We start from the raw sequence: 12,598 nt of genomic DNA, 5'->3' as shown, positions 1-12,598 counted from the left end.
GCAGCGGTATTCACGTCAGCTCTCAATTTTCTATGCTCCGAAGCGGAAACGAAGTGCCTTTCACTTCCGACTGCACTTTCTTCCTTTCTAAGCATTCCTTTCCCTTTCCCACAACTTTCTGTGCTTCTATATGGGTCTGTATACGTCTGTTCGTGTTTCTGTGCTTGCGTTCGCACTTTTGCGTGTGGGCGTGTATGTGTCAGTGCATGTTTATGCGTGTGTATGCATGCATGTATTCCTTTTTCGTGCGTGCGTGCGTGCGTGCGTGCGTGCGTGCGTAGATATCTACTCGTAGATTGATTCCTTATCAGCTCCTTGAGAAAGGTCAAGTAAGGAGAAGTAAAAAAGCCGAATGCAAATTACGTGTAAGGGGCAAGCGAGAGAACGTCGGGAAAATAAGTGAACAAATATATGTCCGGGAAAAAAAAGAAGCATAGCGAACAAAAGCACTAGCGTTCCCGATACGGAGCGTTAGGAGGAGAGAGAATGAATCACGCGCGAATTAAGAAGAATAAAGGGCATTTTATTATAATTCCTTCTTTTCCCTCATTTGCTCCTGTTCCAGGAGAAAAAATACAAAAAAGATGTGATCGTATTTTCCGTCTCACTCAGTACTTATTTCTTTATTCTTTTTCGTCTCCCCATTCCCCGTACTACCTTCCTCGTCGTCCACTCAGTATGCTCGGCGCCTATTCATAACACAGCCGAGGGGGTCGTTCCCTACAGCCGACTGTTTAGGCGGCGGCAAGCGGGGAACTTGCCATCCTGAAAGAAGGATTTGTGGAGAGGAATTTCGCGCTTTTCCCGTAATTAAAACGTTAAACTCCCTTCTTCATCCTCGCTTCGGCTCCCCACAAGCCCGAAAACCTGCATGCGTGTACTCTATGTCTTTTTACGGTGTGGCTCCTCACGTGCGTTTTTGTGCGTGTCCGTTTTGGTTTTGTTACTTTTTTGTTTCGCGGAAATGAATTGCCTTCGTCTCTGGATCCCTGCTAACCACAGGACCTTATATCTTGCTCTGTCCGGACTTAACGCATGGCTATTCAGAAGGGTTTTACTTCGCTTTGCTTTTTTTATATCGGTTTTTTTCTTCTTGAACCCCAAAGAGGCTATTTTTAGAATAGTTAGTTTTTTTTAAACGTCTTTCGCTGAGATATGCCTCAAGAGAGTTGGAATAAAGCCTTCCCAGCTTACTTAACGTTTTGCACGGCTTTCTTGAAGCGAGATCGAGAAATGGAAATTGCGGTTTTCGGGCTCCTTTTTCAGTCTATGCGTAGAATGTACACGCGACAACATGACAGGATTGCTCTTTTACATGGCATAATACATTTTCCATTGAAACGGTATTTAAGTTAGGTCAGTTAAGATTGAAGTATTCAAAGCTTCGTGCAACAACATCGTTATGTCTGTGACTCATTGCATGTATAGCTTTTCTTTTTCTTTTAATATAGTGATATGTACAAAAAAGTCCCAGACGTTTCCTTTACCCGTGTAAATACTTGTATCGGCTGAAGTATAGCAAGAAACTTCTATCAGCCGATGTATGTTTTTGGATTTCTAAGAAGATTGAAACCATGAGCTTCAGCTCTGCTGGGTCTTTACGCTAAAAGCTCAGACGTATGCACGCCATTATTAACGTCACTTACTTCTGCTTCTTTTTTTTTTCTGATGTCTCGATATCTTTTATTATATGTACTTAAGCAGGAACGAAAAGGCATGAGGCAGTGGAAACACAGAGGAGGAGGAGGAGGAGATTTTGATGAAGAGAAAGGAGGAGAGGTCGGCCTGGAGAGCGTGTCTCTAGCTTGCTACTCCTCACAGGGGAAAGGGGATGTGGGAAATACAGGGAAAGGTAGGTGGCGAGTGATTATGTTATGGTACAATGAGCTACTATCTACACGTTGTCCAATATGCGTATGCCAAGTGTAGACACAATACACGCAAGAGTAATCTTGTCCACAGAGAAAGTAATCTTGTCACAAAAAGTTATTGCGCAAACACATTTAGTCTAACAGGTTCTAGAGGTGATCGTCTAAACTAGACTCACTTAGAAAGTTCAAAAGTGATCTTATGGCACGTTGGGCACAGTCAACACTCCATCACGCACCCAAAGCTTTTCTTCCGAAAAGGGCTGGGAGTCCAAGCAGTCAGCAGTAGACTTAAGTGTTCTTCGTTCGGCCAAATATTGAGGGCACACGCAAACTACGTGAGCTATTGTCTCAGGAGTGTAACAGAAGCTACAGTCAGGGTCCCGTGCTTGCTCAATCTTGTGAAGGTATCGGTGGGTGTATGCTACACCCAGCCGTAATCGATGAATGAGTGTTTCCTGGACTCTCTGCAACCGAAGTGGAAGCCGGAATCGTAAACCAGCGTCAAGTCTATAGAGGCGCTCTTGCCGATGTTCGGGATTGTCCCAATGTCCCATAGAAGTTTTAATAGAATTATGGAGAAAGGCGTTAATGTGAATTTTTATAATGTTTCCGTCAGTGTGCGCCTTTTTTGGTTCCGTGTCAACCTGTTCATTTTCAGCTATTCCACAATGGCTAGGAATCCACTGCAGCACGATGGTATGTCCGGAATGAGATGCCTCAGCAAGCAGAGATATGATATCATAAACCAGAGGGCTATATGCGGTTCTCTCATTCATATTGATGAGCTATATGCGGTTCTCTCATTCATGCTGATGAGTTGCAGTACTGGTTTTGAGTCACAGAACACTGTCCACTTCTCGAGGCTTTGTTGCAAGAAACACAGAATAAGGCATAAAGAAGTACCGATGATGCATGTTAAGCAACTAGTTTTATAAGTAGTAGAATTATGTTTTAATAAGGGGACATGTAGTTTATCCTGGTTTTAGAGCAAGGCTCATAACGCGACTAGGTGCAGTGGATAATGTTCGTTCGAAAGCTATTTAAAGAAATAGTGAACGCTAGCGCAACAAAACTCCGGGGAGATATCGAGCCGGGCACCAAAAATTTGAGAAATTAAACAATTTGAAATGTGTAGGCTAATAAGCCGTGTTATGAGATATTGCCATGCGCTTTATTGTTTTGTGGGATATTACACAGGGTGTGGCTTTAGAACTGTCAATGTTATTGTGATGAAACTTGACATATCAAATACGTGTCTTATGAAAATTTCAAGGATGTTAGCTTATTAGAAACACTGGGGGAAATCTTCAAATACTATCAGGGCATTTGGAACACTTCTTTGACGTGCTAAAGAAGTCTCAATTTGTTGCTGGGAGCAACTGGCTCAACATTCCGGCTTTGAACTTTGCATGTATGCTGCTTCTTGGGAGATTTCTTAGTCCACATTCTGCAGGGACGCGCTATAAGATGCTGAATGAAAGTGTATCATAAGAAGCCAACAAATAATGACACCAAGAACAACACAGAGGAAATTACTTGTACTTACTAATTGAAATAAAGAAATTGTCAATTAATGGAATTGAAAGTGGATGAAAAAACAACTTGCCGCAGCTGGGGAACGATCCCACGTCTTCGCATTAGGCATGCGATTATCTACCACTTGCGCTACCGCGGCGCCGTCTTATCATCCACTTTCTTAGGTATTTATGTGTTACTACTAGAACTAACCTTGGGAGTGTTAGCCAGCGCCACCATTCACAAACATTGGTGGCGGACGTGGAACATCCTTTCTGCCGCAGGCGTCACGAGTACGTGATCTTTTTGGATGAAGGCAACTGGTCAATAAACCCACACGTGCAACCTGAAGGCATCAATGTTTTATTAATTTATAATTTTTTTATTTCAATTAGTAAGTACAAGTAATTTCCCCTTTGTTCTCCTTGGTGTCTTGGTTGACTTCTCATGATAGGATTAATGAATATCGGGTCCCTTAGTTAACCCCCTTTCTTCTCGTTCACTACATAACGAGGCTCTCGAATCCGGCAACATTGATGCCTTCAGGAAGCACTTGTGGGTTTGTTCACCAGTTACCTTCACCCAAAAAGATCACGTGCTCGTGACGCCTGTGGCAGACAGGATGTTCCATGTCCGCCGCCAAGGTTTGTGAGTGGTGTCGCTGGCTGACACTCCCAGCGTTAGTTCTAGTAGTAACACATAAATACCCGAGAAAATGGATGGTAAGGCGGCGCCGTGGTAGTTCAGTGGTAGAGCACCGCACGCGTAATGCGAAGACGTGGGATCGTTCCCCATCTGCGGCAAGTTGTTTCTTTATCCAATTTCAATTCCATTGATTTATTTCTTTATTTCAATTGGTAAGCAGAAGTTATTTCCCCTGTGTTGTCCTTGGTGTCTTTGTTTGTGGGCTTCTGATCATATGATCAATAAAAATCGGGCCCCTTGCTTAACCCCCTTTCTTCTCGTGAATGAAAGTGTGGCACACAGATACACGCATATGGGAGCACTTTTATATAAATACTGGAACACTTCTACACTTGTAATCGACTATTGAATATGTCTTTCTAAGTTCACTCTGGTGTAAAGGTTATAGACCGTTTCATCGGGCGAGGAGGATAGGGCGCGCGGAGAGCCTTTCCTCCTCTCTGGCTTGGGCGATCCGGCGCGGCGCTGCTTGAAAGTATTGCTGTCGCGAGCTGCGGAACGATTTTGAGATGTTTTAGATGGTATTTTGTGAAATTTACGCCGTGTCCGTTCATATAAGGTCGTCAGGGAAGCCTTTCGGTGCATCGGTAACTACAGTAGGCGGAAATATCTTTTGGGAGCGCAGAAATGTGACGCGCTTTATAAGCCGCGGTGTACGCACATTATCAGCCGCGGTGTGTGTATGTGTTGTGAACTATTTTACTTATATCGGTTTTAATTCAACAAAGAAACCCGGTGTCTCTGTATTAGCAGCATGAAATGGTAAATCTGCTCAATATCTGATCGCTTGGCGTAGGGAGCAAAGCATAAACATAAGAGCGCATGCTCGTGCACGGCCAACCTAAGGCAACCACGAAACATCTAAGCGGCAGGCGCAGTCAAATATTTGTGATGCACCGGCATCGTTCTCGCGCATTTCAAGTCTAGTAGGCTTCAAATTACCATATGTCTACGCTAGCCTTCCTGCATGAGGCCGATGGCGCTGCTCAACACAGCGATCACTGCGGTTTGTGAACCAGCATGGTACATATGTAAGCTGTGCGCTTCGGCATTGCCTTTTTTGCCTGCATACAGCCATAATATATGAAGGATCGCATAAAAAGAATGCGATGCCTATTTTTGAGGACAAAATTTCCGTAATGCGTGTGAGTGCGTCGTAGTGAACGGAACAAACACAACCGAAAAAGAAATTCGGTTATAATCCTCTTTCTCGAAAAAGCAAGAGAAACCGGGCTAACGCCGCAATAGGGCCTCGCATAGTCACGCCGCACAACGTTTATAAATATATAACCGCTGATGCGGTATGCTTGGACCATGCGGTATATAGAACAAAGATATATTAATCCAGCACTTACCACTGCTTAGGACGCTCGCGCAGTTCGTAAACAGTCCCTTTGCTGGACAAGCGTAATTCAGACTGTAAGGTATGCTGCTATCACTTGCCAAAACTATTTTATTCAGGTGCGGAAACCTCACCCATCGAACCAAGTAGTCACGCAATGTAACCTGCAGCGAACAGTTTGAACGCTTGCGAAAGTATAACATCACAGCTCCTATCGTAGCAGAACGGTACCCACGATCACGCTGTTATGATCGTCGCGTATGTTTCCGCAGCTTAGAAATAGAGGATAATACTGCAATAAGGTCACATTAGTGACTGGAACATTCAGAAATACACAATTCATCTCCGAGGCTGATTGCAGACTCGAGTATGCGCGCACACATCGCGTTGCGTGTTCTGTCCACCTCAACGCCAGAGAAAATTCCGGCCATGATGCCTTAAACCACTTCAGCACGTCTCACAGAACCATTTACTACGTAGAAGACGCACGCCATACTAAACAGACCGCACGACTGCGAAAACAAACGCCAGAAACTGCCGCCAAGCGTATACCTGCCATGCAAAAGACCGCTTTCACCCAAGCCAGTATGGCGCTGCTCATAGGCGGCGCCACTGCGTTCGCAATATGGCGGCGCCTACGAAAAAACGGTCTATAAACAGGGACAAGGTGCCCCAGAAAGGCTGGCTTTCTAAGTTCAGAAATCTTTATTTACTAGAGGTAATTGTAAGCGTTCACAAGAAGCTGCCATCATATTTGATGCGAATGTTTCACTCACTCACTCACTCACTCACTCACTCACTCACTCACTCACTCACTCACTCACTCACTCACTCACTCACTCACTCACTCACTCACTCACTCACTCACTCACTCACTCACTCACTCACTCACTCATTCACTCACTCAATTAGTCGATAGATGGAACGAACGAACGAACGAACGAACGAACGAACGAACGAACGAACGAACGAACGAACGAACGGACGAACGAACGAACGAACGAACGAACGAACGAACGAGCGAACGAACGAACGAACGAACGAACGAACGAACGAACGAGCGAGCGAACGAACGAACGAACGAACGAACGAACGAACGAACGAACGAACGAACGAACAAACGAACGAACGAACGAACGAACGAGCGAGCGAGGGAGCGAGCGAACGAACGAACGAACGAACGAACGAAAGAACGAACGAACGAGCGAACGAACGAACGAACGAACGAACGAACGAACGAACGAACGAACGAACGAGCGAACGAGCGAGCGAGCGAGCGAGCGAACGAACGAGCGAACGAGCGAGCGAGCGAACGAACGAACGAACGAACGAACGAACGAACGAACGAACGAACGAGCGAGCGAGCGAACGAGCGAACGAACGAACGAACGAACGAGCGAGCGAGCGAACGAGCGAACGAACGAACGAACGAACGATCGATCGATCGATCGTTTGCCCGTCCAGCATGCCACCGCCGAAACAGCTGTTGTTTCATATATCACGTATCCTACACACCACGGAGTATTGGTTGTAGTGCTAAATCGTCTCATTTCTTCCTCCTCATGAGAGATCGCAAATTTTGCAGGAAGATTGCCGCCAATAGTTGGCAGGGTTTCCAATACCAGGAAGCAGATTAATAAATAACGATATCGTTTATGTATTATTAGATTGCTTTTTTATTAAACAAAACACTCGCCCATGAGATCTTCGTTGCCGGAACGTCCTAGTGACAAATAAAGGCGAGAAGAAGGCCAAATACAGAAGTACTTAACTGATTATTGGCACCTCATGTTACCTTGGAGACTTACTGTCGAAATAGAAAATTTCAAGTCCTGTTTACAAAATTCCGCCTGTCATGTACCTACATTACACTATTATCTGCATAGATCTTGTCTGGCACCCTTCTTGTGCTCATATTGTGGTGGGGATGGGAGAATAGAACACTTCTTATCATGCTGCCATTGCTCATCATTAACGAAACATATTTTAAAAAGACGATTTCACACTGTTGGATTTAATCTTGCTATTCTCGACACTTTATATTCAAGAGCCTCCTGTCTAGGACCCTGTCACAGAGATGTCGGTGCAGCTGTTGGTAATTCACAACTGAATCGGGGTGATTTGCTTGCTGAATGCCTAAATCTTTATCTTATTTTATTTATTGTTTATGTGTTCAACATTTCTCATTAGACTTTCCTTTTGGATTCAACAAATTATTTTCCTAACTCAACCCATACGTGTCCAATCCCTCATAGTGGCTACGAGCCACTCAAAGTGGATATCAATCAACCAACTATTTGTGCTGTTGCTTTCCTATCGTCTTTCATGTACATCTCATTATGGCGCTTAGCGACTTGGAGTACGAATAGGCACTAGCGTACAACAGCGTCTCGGCGTGTACAACTGACAATTGCTTTTTGAGCGTCCTCTAGCGTGAGTATAGCACAGCGCTAACGGGACCACCGTGTCCTCGCTAACCAAGTCAACCAAGCCATGCCACCTGCTCTGCCGTAGTTCCCTGAACGGTGTTAGTCGTCCCATACGGCCCCAGTTTCGCAATAAACGTGTACTGGGAGACCACGCCGTCGCGCCGCTCGTATCTTTGCGCAAGTGCGGCCGCCCAGCGAAACGCCAGTCTTCCGCAACACTAATCTCCGTATCCCGCAGTCAACTAAGATACGGTGTCTCCAGGGAAAACCCAGTCGTCGCGCTGAAGGAGCGGCGTGTGCGTTGACGGTAGGTGGCTGTCGGCGTAGGAGGTGCCTTCCCGGCGTAATCGAAAGGAATAGTTAGGAGCTGTCCCAGGGTTTCGTCCATGTCGTGGCGTAAGCGCGCAAGAGCTTCACAGCCAGAGACTTCGCTGTTGTTCGTTGCAGAGTAGACAGCCAAGATATCGGGCATTGACTTCTGATTACCACTGACGTTGCCGGCGACATTACGCGCGAGGAACTCGTTTAAAGACGACCATACTAAGCGTCTAGATTAGCGTCACCTCCAGTTCCCGCAAATTACCAGACCACGTAAAGTTTGCACTGATCTTTTTTACCCGGGTAAAGCCTTATTCTTCTAAGTGTATGGGTAGGCTTACTGGAAGCGCAAATAAAATGTTCGGAAGCAAAACGGCGTCATCTATATTTTTCCCTCCCATATTTATCGTTAATTTATACGGTAATATAATATAGATAATCACGCACTGGCACCAATAAATGGAAACACTTCAGAAAGTTGAAGAATAGTTAAACTGGCCTAAGACTAAATAATTAAGTGCGGAATATACATTCGAAAACGTGACCGAGGTAATCTAAAAAGATTTCGTGGCGATAAACTTATTTTCTTCAAGACCTGCAGCAGGCCAAAATCAAAGCATAGAGCCAAGGGAAAGAATGTTGTTGCCTATAGCTGTATGAATACGTTCAGCAGCTCCTTTCTTTGCCATGGCAAAAAGCGAGTAGTTCCGCAAATCATGCGTAATATCGACATCCTCTTTGCCATGCATGTATAAGGTAGACCGCGTACGATGTAATTTAAACAGCGGAACGTGGATGGTGTAACGCTCTTTGAGACAGCAAAATGTCTTATATTCACGTTTCAGTTATGATACACCTGTGTCATCAAATGGAGGTGCTGACATGTTCAGAAACAGGAAGGGTATTGTTACAAACTACAAATTTTAATCAGTTTTATAATTGCGTCCTGAAAAGAAATTGAGGCATCTTACAATCATATGGAACGTTATAATGACAGACTAATAAATCGCAAGATATATGTAGGTAGCAACCGTGAAACAAGCTTTTTTTATTGCATCGCAAAGTCCTCTCATAACCAAACCAAGAAGAAAAGAGCAATTGAAACTGTCTCGCACAATCGTTATTTTGAAGCGTTGTTGTAAAGAGTAACTTTTTAACACTTTGGTATAGACAGAGGCTAATAGATTCTGCATTGGCATTCTGCACAGACAATGACCATCATGCTTTTCTAATCTTTCATTAATAACTGTAACTTTGTCTTTAAATGTCAGGTGCTTTCATCATCTCGTGCATCAAATCCTACATTGGTCTGACGTTGCCTAAGGATTCAAGAATCTTAAACTATCATTTATCTTGAGCCTTCCTTAAAACCCTTTATCAATGAAAAGAACAAAAACATAGAATTGCTTCAATAGGCGTGTTTTTCTATCTTTATAGTTTCTTTAACCACAGACAGGCCAGCTGTTCAAGGCACCAAGAGATTCTTCTGAAGCAACAACATCACGTTATATCAATAAATAAATAAATAAATAAATAAATAAAAAATCAATCAATCAATCAATCAATCAATCAATCAATCAATCAATGTGATTTATTTAAACAATTCGAGGAATGCATACAAAGATAGTTGGACCAACAGCCTATGTGGCTAGTAGCTGGTCAAATATACAAAAATACATTTACCATTCAAACAAGTACATATTTGCTCAATGAGTTAGAACATTATTTACATGAGCAAGCATTATTTTGGCTACGAAGAGTTATTACGTTTGGCCATATGTTGTTGGACAACGTGTTGCCCTTTCTAAGCCCTCTTCTTTTCGGTGACGTCACGATAACGCCCATTGCTGATCTACTTGCTATCGACTCGTTCACTTTTCTGCAGCTTCATTGGGGGTATCGATTTAAAAAAAAGCGCTCCCGCAGTATTACCCCGTTTGTTTACATCGTTTAAGTTGCTGTAACGCTTTTGTCGGACATTTTATCGATTCACCTGTTGCCCTTCGTTCAATATGATTAAAAACGGCACTTATTGGCACAAAGATGAGAACGACTGATGTTACTAGCAGTACTAAATTCCACAGCAGAACGTGAATAAGTATTTCATAAATTATTGCAATTTTCTTTTCTAAGAAGTAGTGCATCCCTATTACATATAGTGCGCTAACAAAGGCAATGTTAGTCGCTACACTTTCTTTGCGTGTGTCTTTTTTCTCATAGGCAATAAAGACTATACTCGGGCAGGAAGAGCCGTTTCGCTGTACTTAGATGGAATAAGGTAGAAAAATAACTGAGTGCCCATAACCTTTGGCCGGCAGTGATGAGTAGTAAAGAGTGGATTTATTGGAAGAGAGGCATTTCCGCAAGTATACTGACAGGAAGCCACTGCTTTTCTTCTTATGCTGCAGAGATTCCAGCCAGCTCGTCGTCCACGTCCCACTCGCCCGAGGCGTTTCGAGCGAAATCGGAAAAATTGCGCAACGGCCAAATGCGAAACTCCCTGACAAGGCCCAGCGATCGGGGTGAGTGTCTCCGAGCACTCAACAATGCAGGTCGCTAACTTCTCTCATCTTTCGATGAGTCGGGAAGCAACGACGCGCACGCCGATTTCGGAAGACAGTGCGAATAAAAGCATCGCAGTCCACATCTCGACTTGGTTAGTAGCACTCGCTGAAAGCAGCTCAAGTTATATTATTTCATTTATGTTTTTCTTTCTGTAAAGTTAGTACCGTTACCAGCGTATTCGAGACCCCTGACACAGTAATCAATCAATCAATCAATCAATCAATCAATCAATCAATCAATCAATCAATCAATCAATCAATCAATGTCCTTTGCTTTATGAGCCAAAATACCGATAAATTTACTGAAGGGGGTTAGAGCACCAGGCTGTATTGGGACCAGGCGACAGGAAGTTATATAAACGATGAATGTGAAGTAGGACAGTAGTTACTTAGAAAATGCAGAGTATTGGAGATTTAAAAAATACAGTTACGTGTATATTATCTTTACTATGAAAAACAGCAAACAAGTGATAAGAATTCAATGTACATTCGGAGAAACTTGGCGCACAGACTGCACCCCTCCAAAATAAGAAAACAACGTACGGTTAAATGAAAGCAAACGCTCTCTACGTTAACAAATATGCAAATGGTGTAAGATTTGTACTGGAGAAGAAGAGCAGCATGCACTGCTCTGTGAAAGACGACGAGAACGAGTTGTTCGAAGCCTTGTTCCTGTGTTGCCTAAGCTGTGTGACCTCTTGCTGCGGTGCTCTACTCTTTGAGGGCTTCATCAATTAAGCTATAAGGCCTCTTGAATTTGGTGGAGGTTCTGGGCCCCTTAAAAACCTGGAACTTCGCGGCCGGACGCTCCGTAACTGTTTCTGCCATGTCTGAGGACGCTGCGCAGCCCCATCCTCCCCAGGCATCGCATGTCGTCTGCTCCGGTGCTCTACGCCAACGAGATCCTTAAATCTTCAGTTGCAGAGATAACCATGACGTGGAGGATAGGCTCTCGTCATACGACCGCGTGAGTGCGCATTACAAATGGGATGACACAGCTGAACTGATGATAGCGTCACGTCATGTTCCATCTTTCTGGAGCCGCTAATATCTGGTTCCGGAATCATGAATCCAACCTTTGCATCCGTACAGCATTTACGAATTCTTCCAAAGAAGTCTTCGGTCGCCCTGCTGTGCGCAAGCTTCGCGCACAACAATGCTTACGTATTCGCGCTCAGCAAAAGGGTGCAAACTTCCCCAGCTACATTGAAGACGTAGTTAACCTTTGCCGGCGCATTAATCCCGCTATGCCCGACGCTGAAAAGATAAAGAATGTCCTGAAGGGCATAGAGGATGACGGCCTTCCAAATGCTCTAGGCGAAAAATCCTCAAACGGTTGACGAGGTAATTATCCTGTGCCAGAGCTACGATGAGCTCCGCAAACAACGCCTTACTACGCGCCGAGCTGCCGCGCCGGGTGACACGGTTTCGGCCCTAACCTACAGTTACAGTGCTGCTCCCGCCCACTCCCCATTACTCGACCAAATCAAACAATTCGTTCGCGAGGAAGTCGCGCTTCAACTGTTACTGCTGCCTCCTACCCAGTCGTCCGAGTCCTCTTTGTCCCCGGAACTGGAACGGGTCATACATTAACAAGTTAGCGACGTACTACCTCTCGCTAATCAGCCACCGCCAGCGCCGGTTCCGCTCGCGTATGTTGCCATGGTCGCTAGGCCAAAACCTGTCTGAAGTTGCGAATTTCACGCTCACAAGCGGTTTCTACGCCTCGACTTCTGCAGCTGTGAACTGCTTGCCCATAAGCGGCTTCTGCGCGCCTCCGCAGCCCCTACGCCCGGCTCAGCATTCTGCAGCCCAACCTAGGTTGATAATCCGTGGCGTACCCAAGACAACCGG

General features: G+C 44.6%; 1 protein-coding gene across 1 annotated transcript in view; it reads left to right on the top strand.

Annotated features, from left to right (window-relative positions):
• Positions 1–12,598, top strand: part of LOC142571632 (lachesin-like) — a 222,864-nt gene that overhangs the window by 200,238 nt on the left and 10,028 nt on the right. The window contains exon 7 of the mRNA XM_075680141.1: positions 10,589–10,702. Within this exon, the coding sequence (XP_075536256.1) occupies positions 10,589–10,702 (114 nt within the window). The remainder of the gene's footprint in view (positions 1–10,588; positions 10,703–12,598) is intronic.

This window comes from Dermacentor variabilis, chromosome 2 (assembly GCF_050947875.1).
Source record: "Dermacentor variabilis isolate Ectoservices chromosome 2, ASM5094787v1, whole genome shotgun sequence".
In the NCBI taxonomy this organism is placed as follows: domain Eukaryota; kingdom Metazoa; phylum Arthropoda; class Arachnida; order Ixodida; family Ixodidae; genus Dermacentor; species Dermacentor variabilis.
This window is presented reverse-complemented; position numbering and strand designations above follow the sequence as displayed.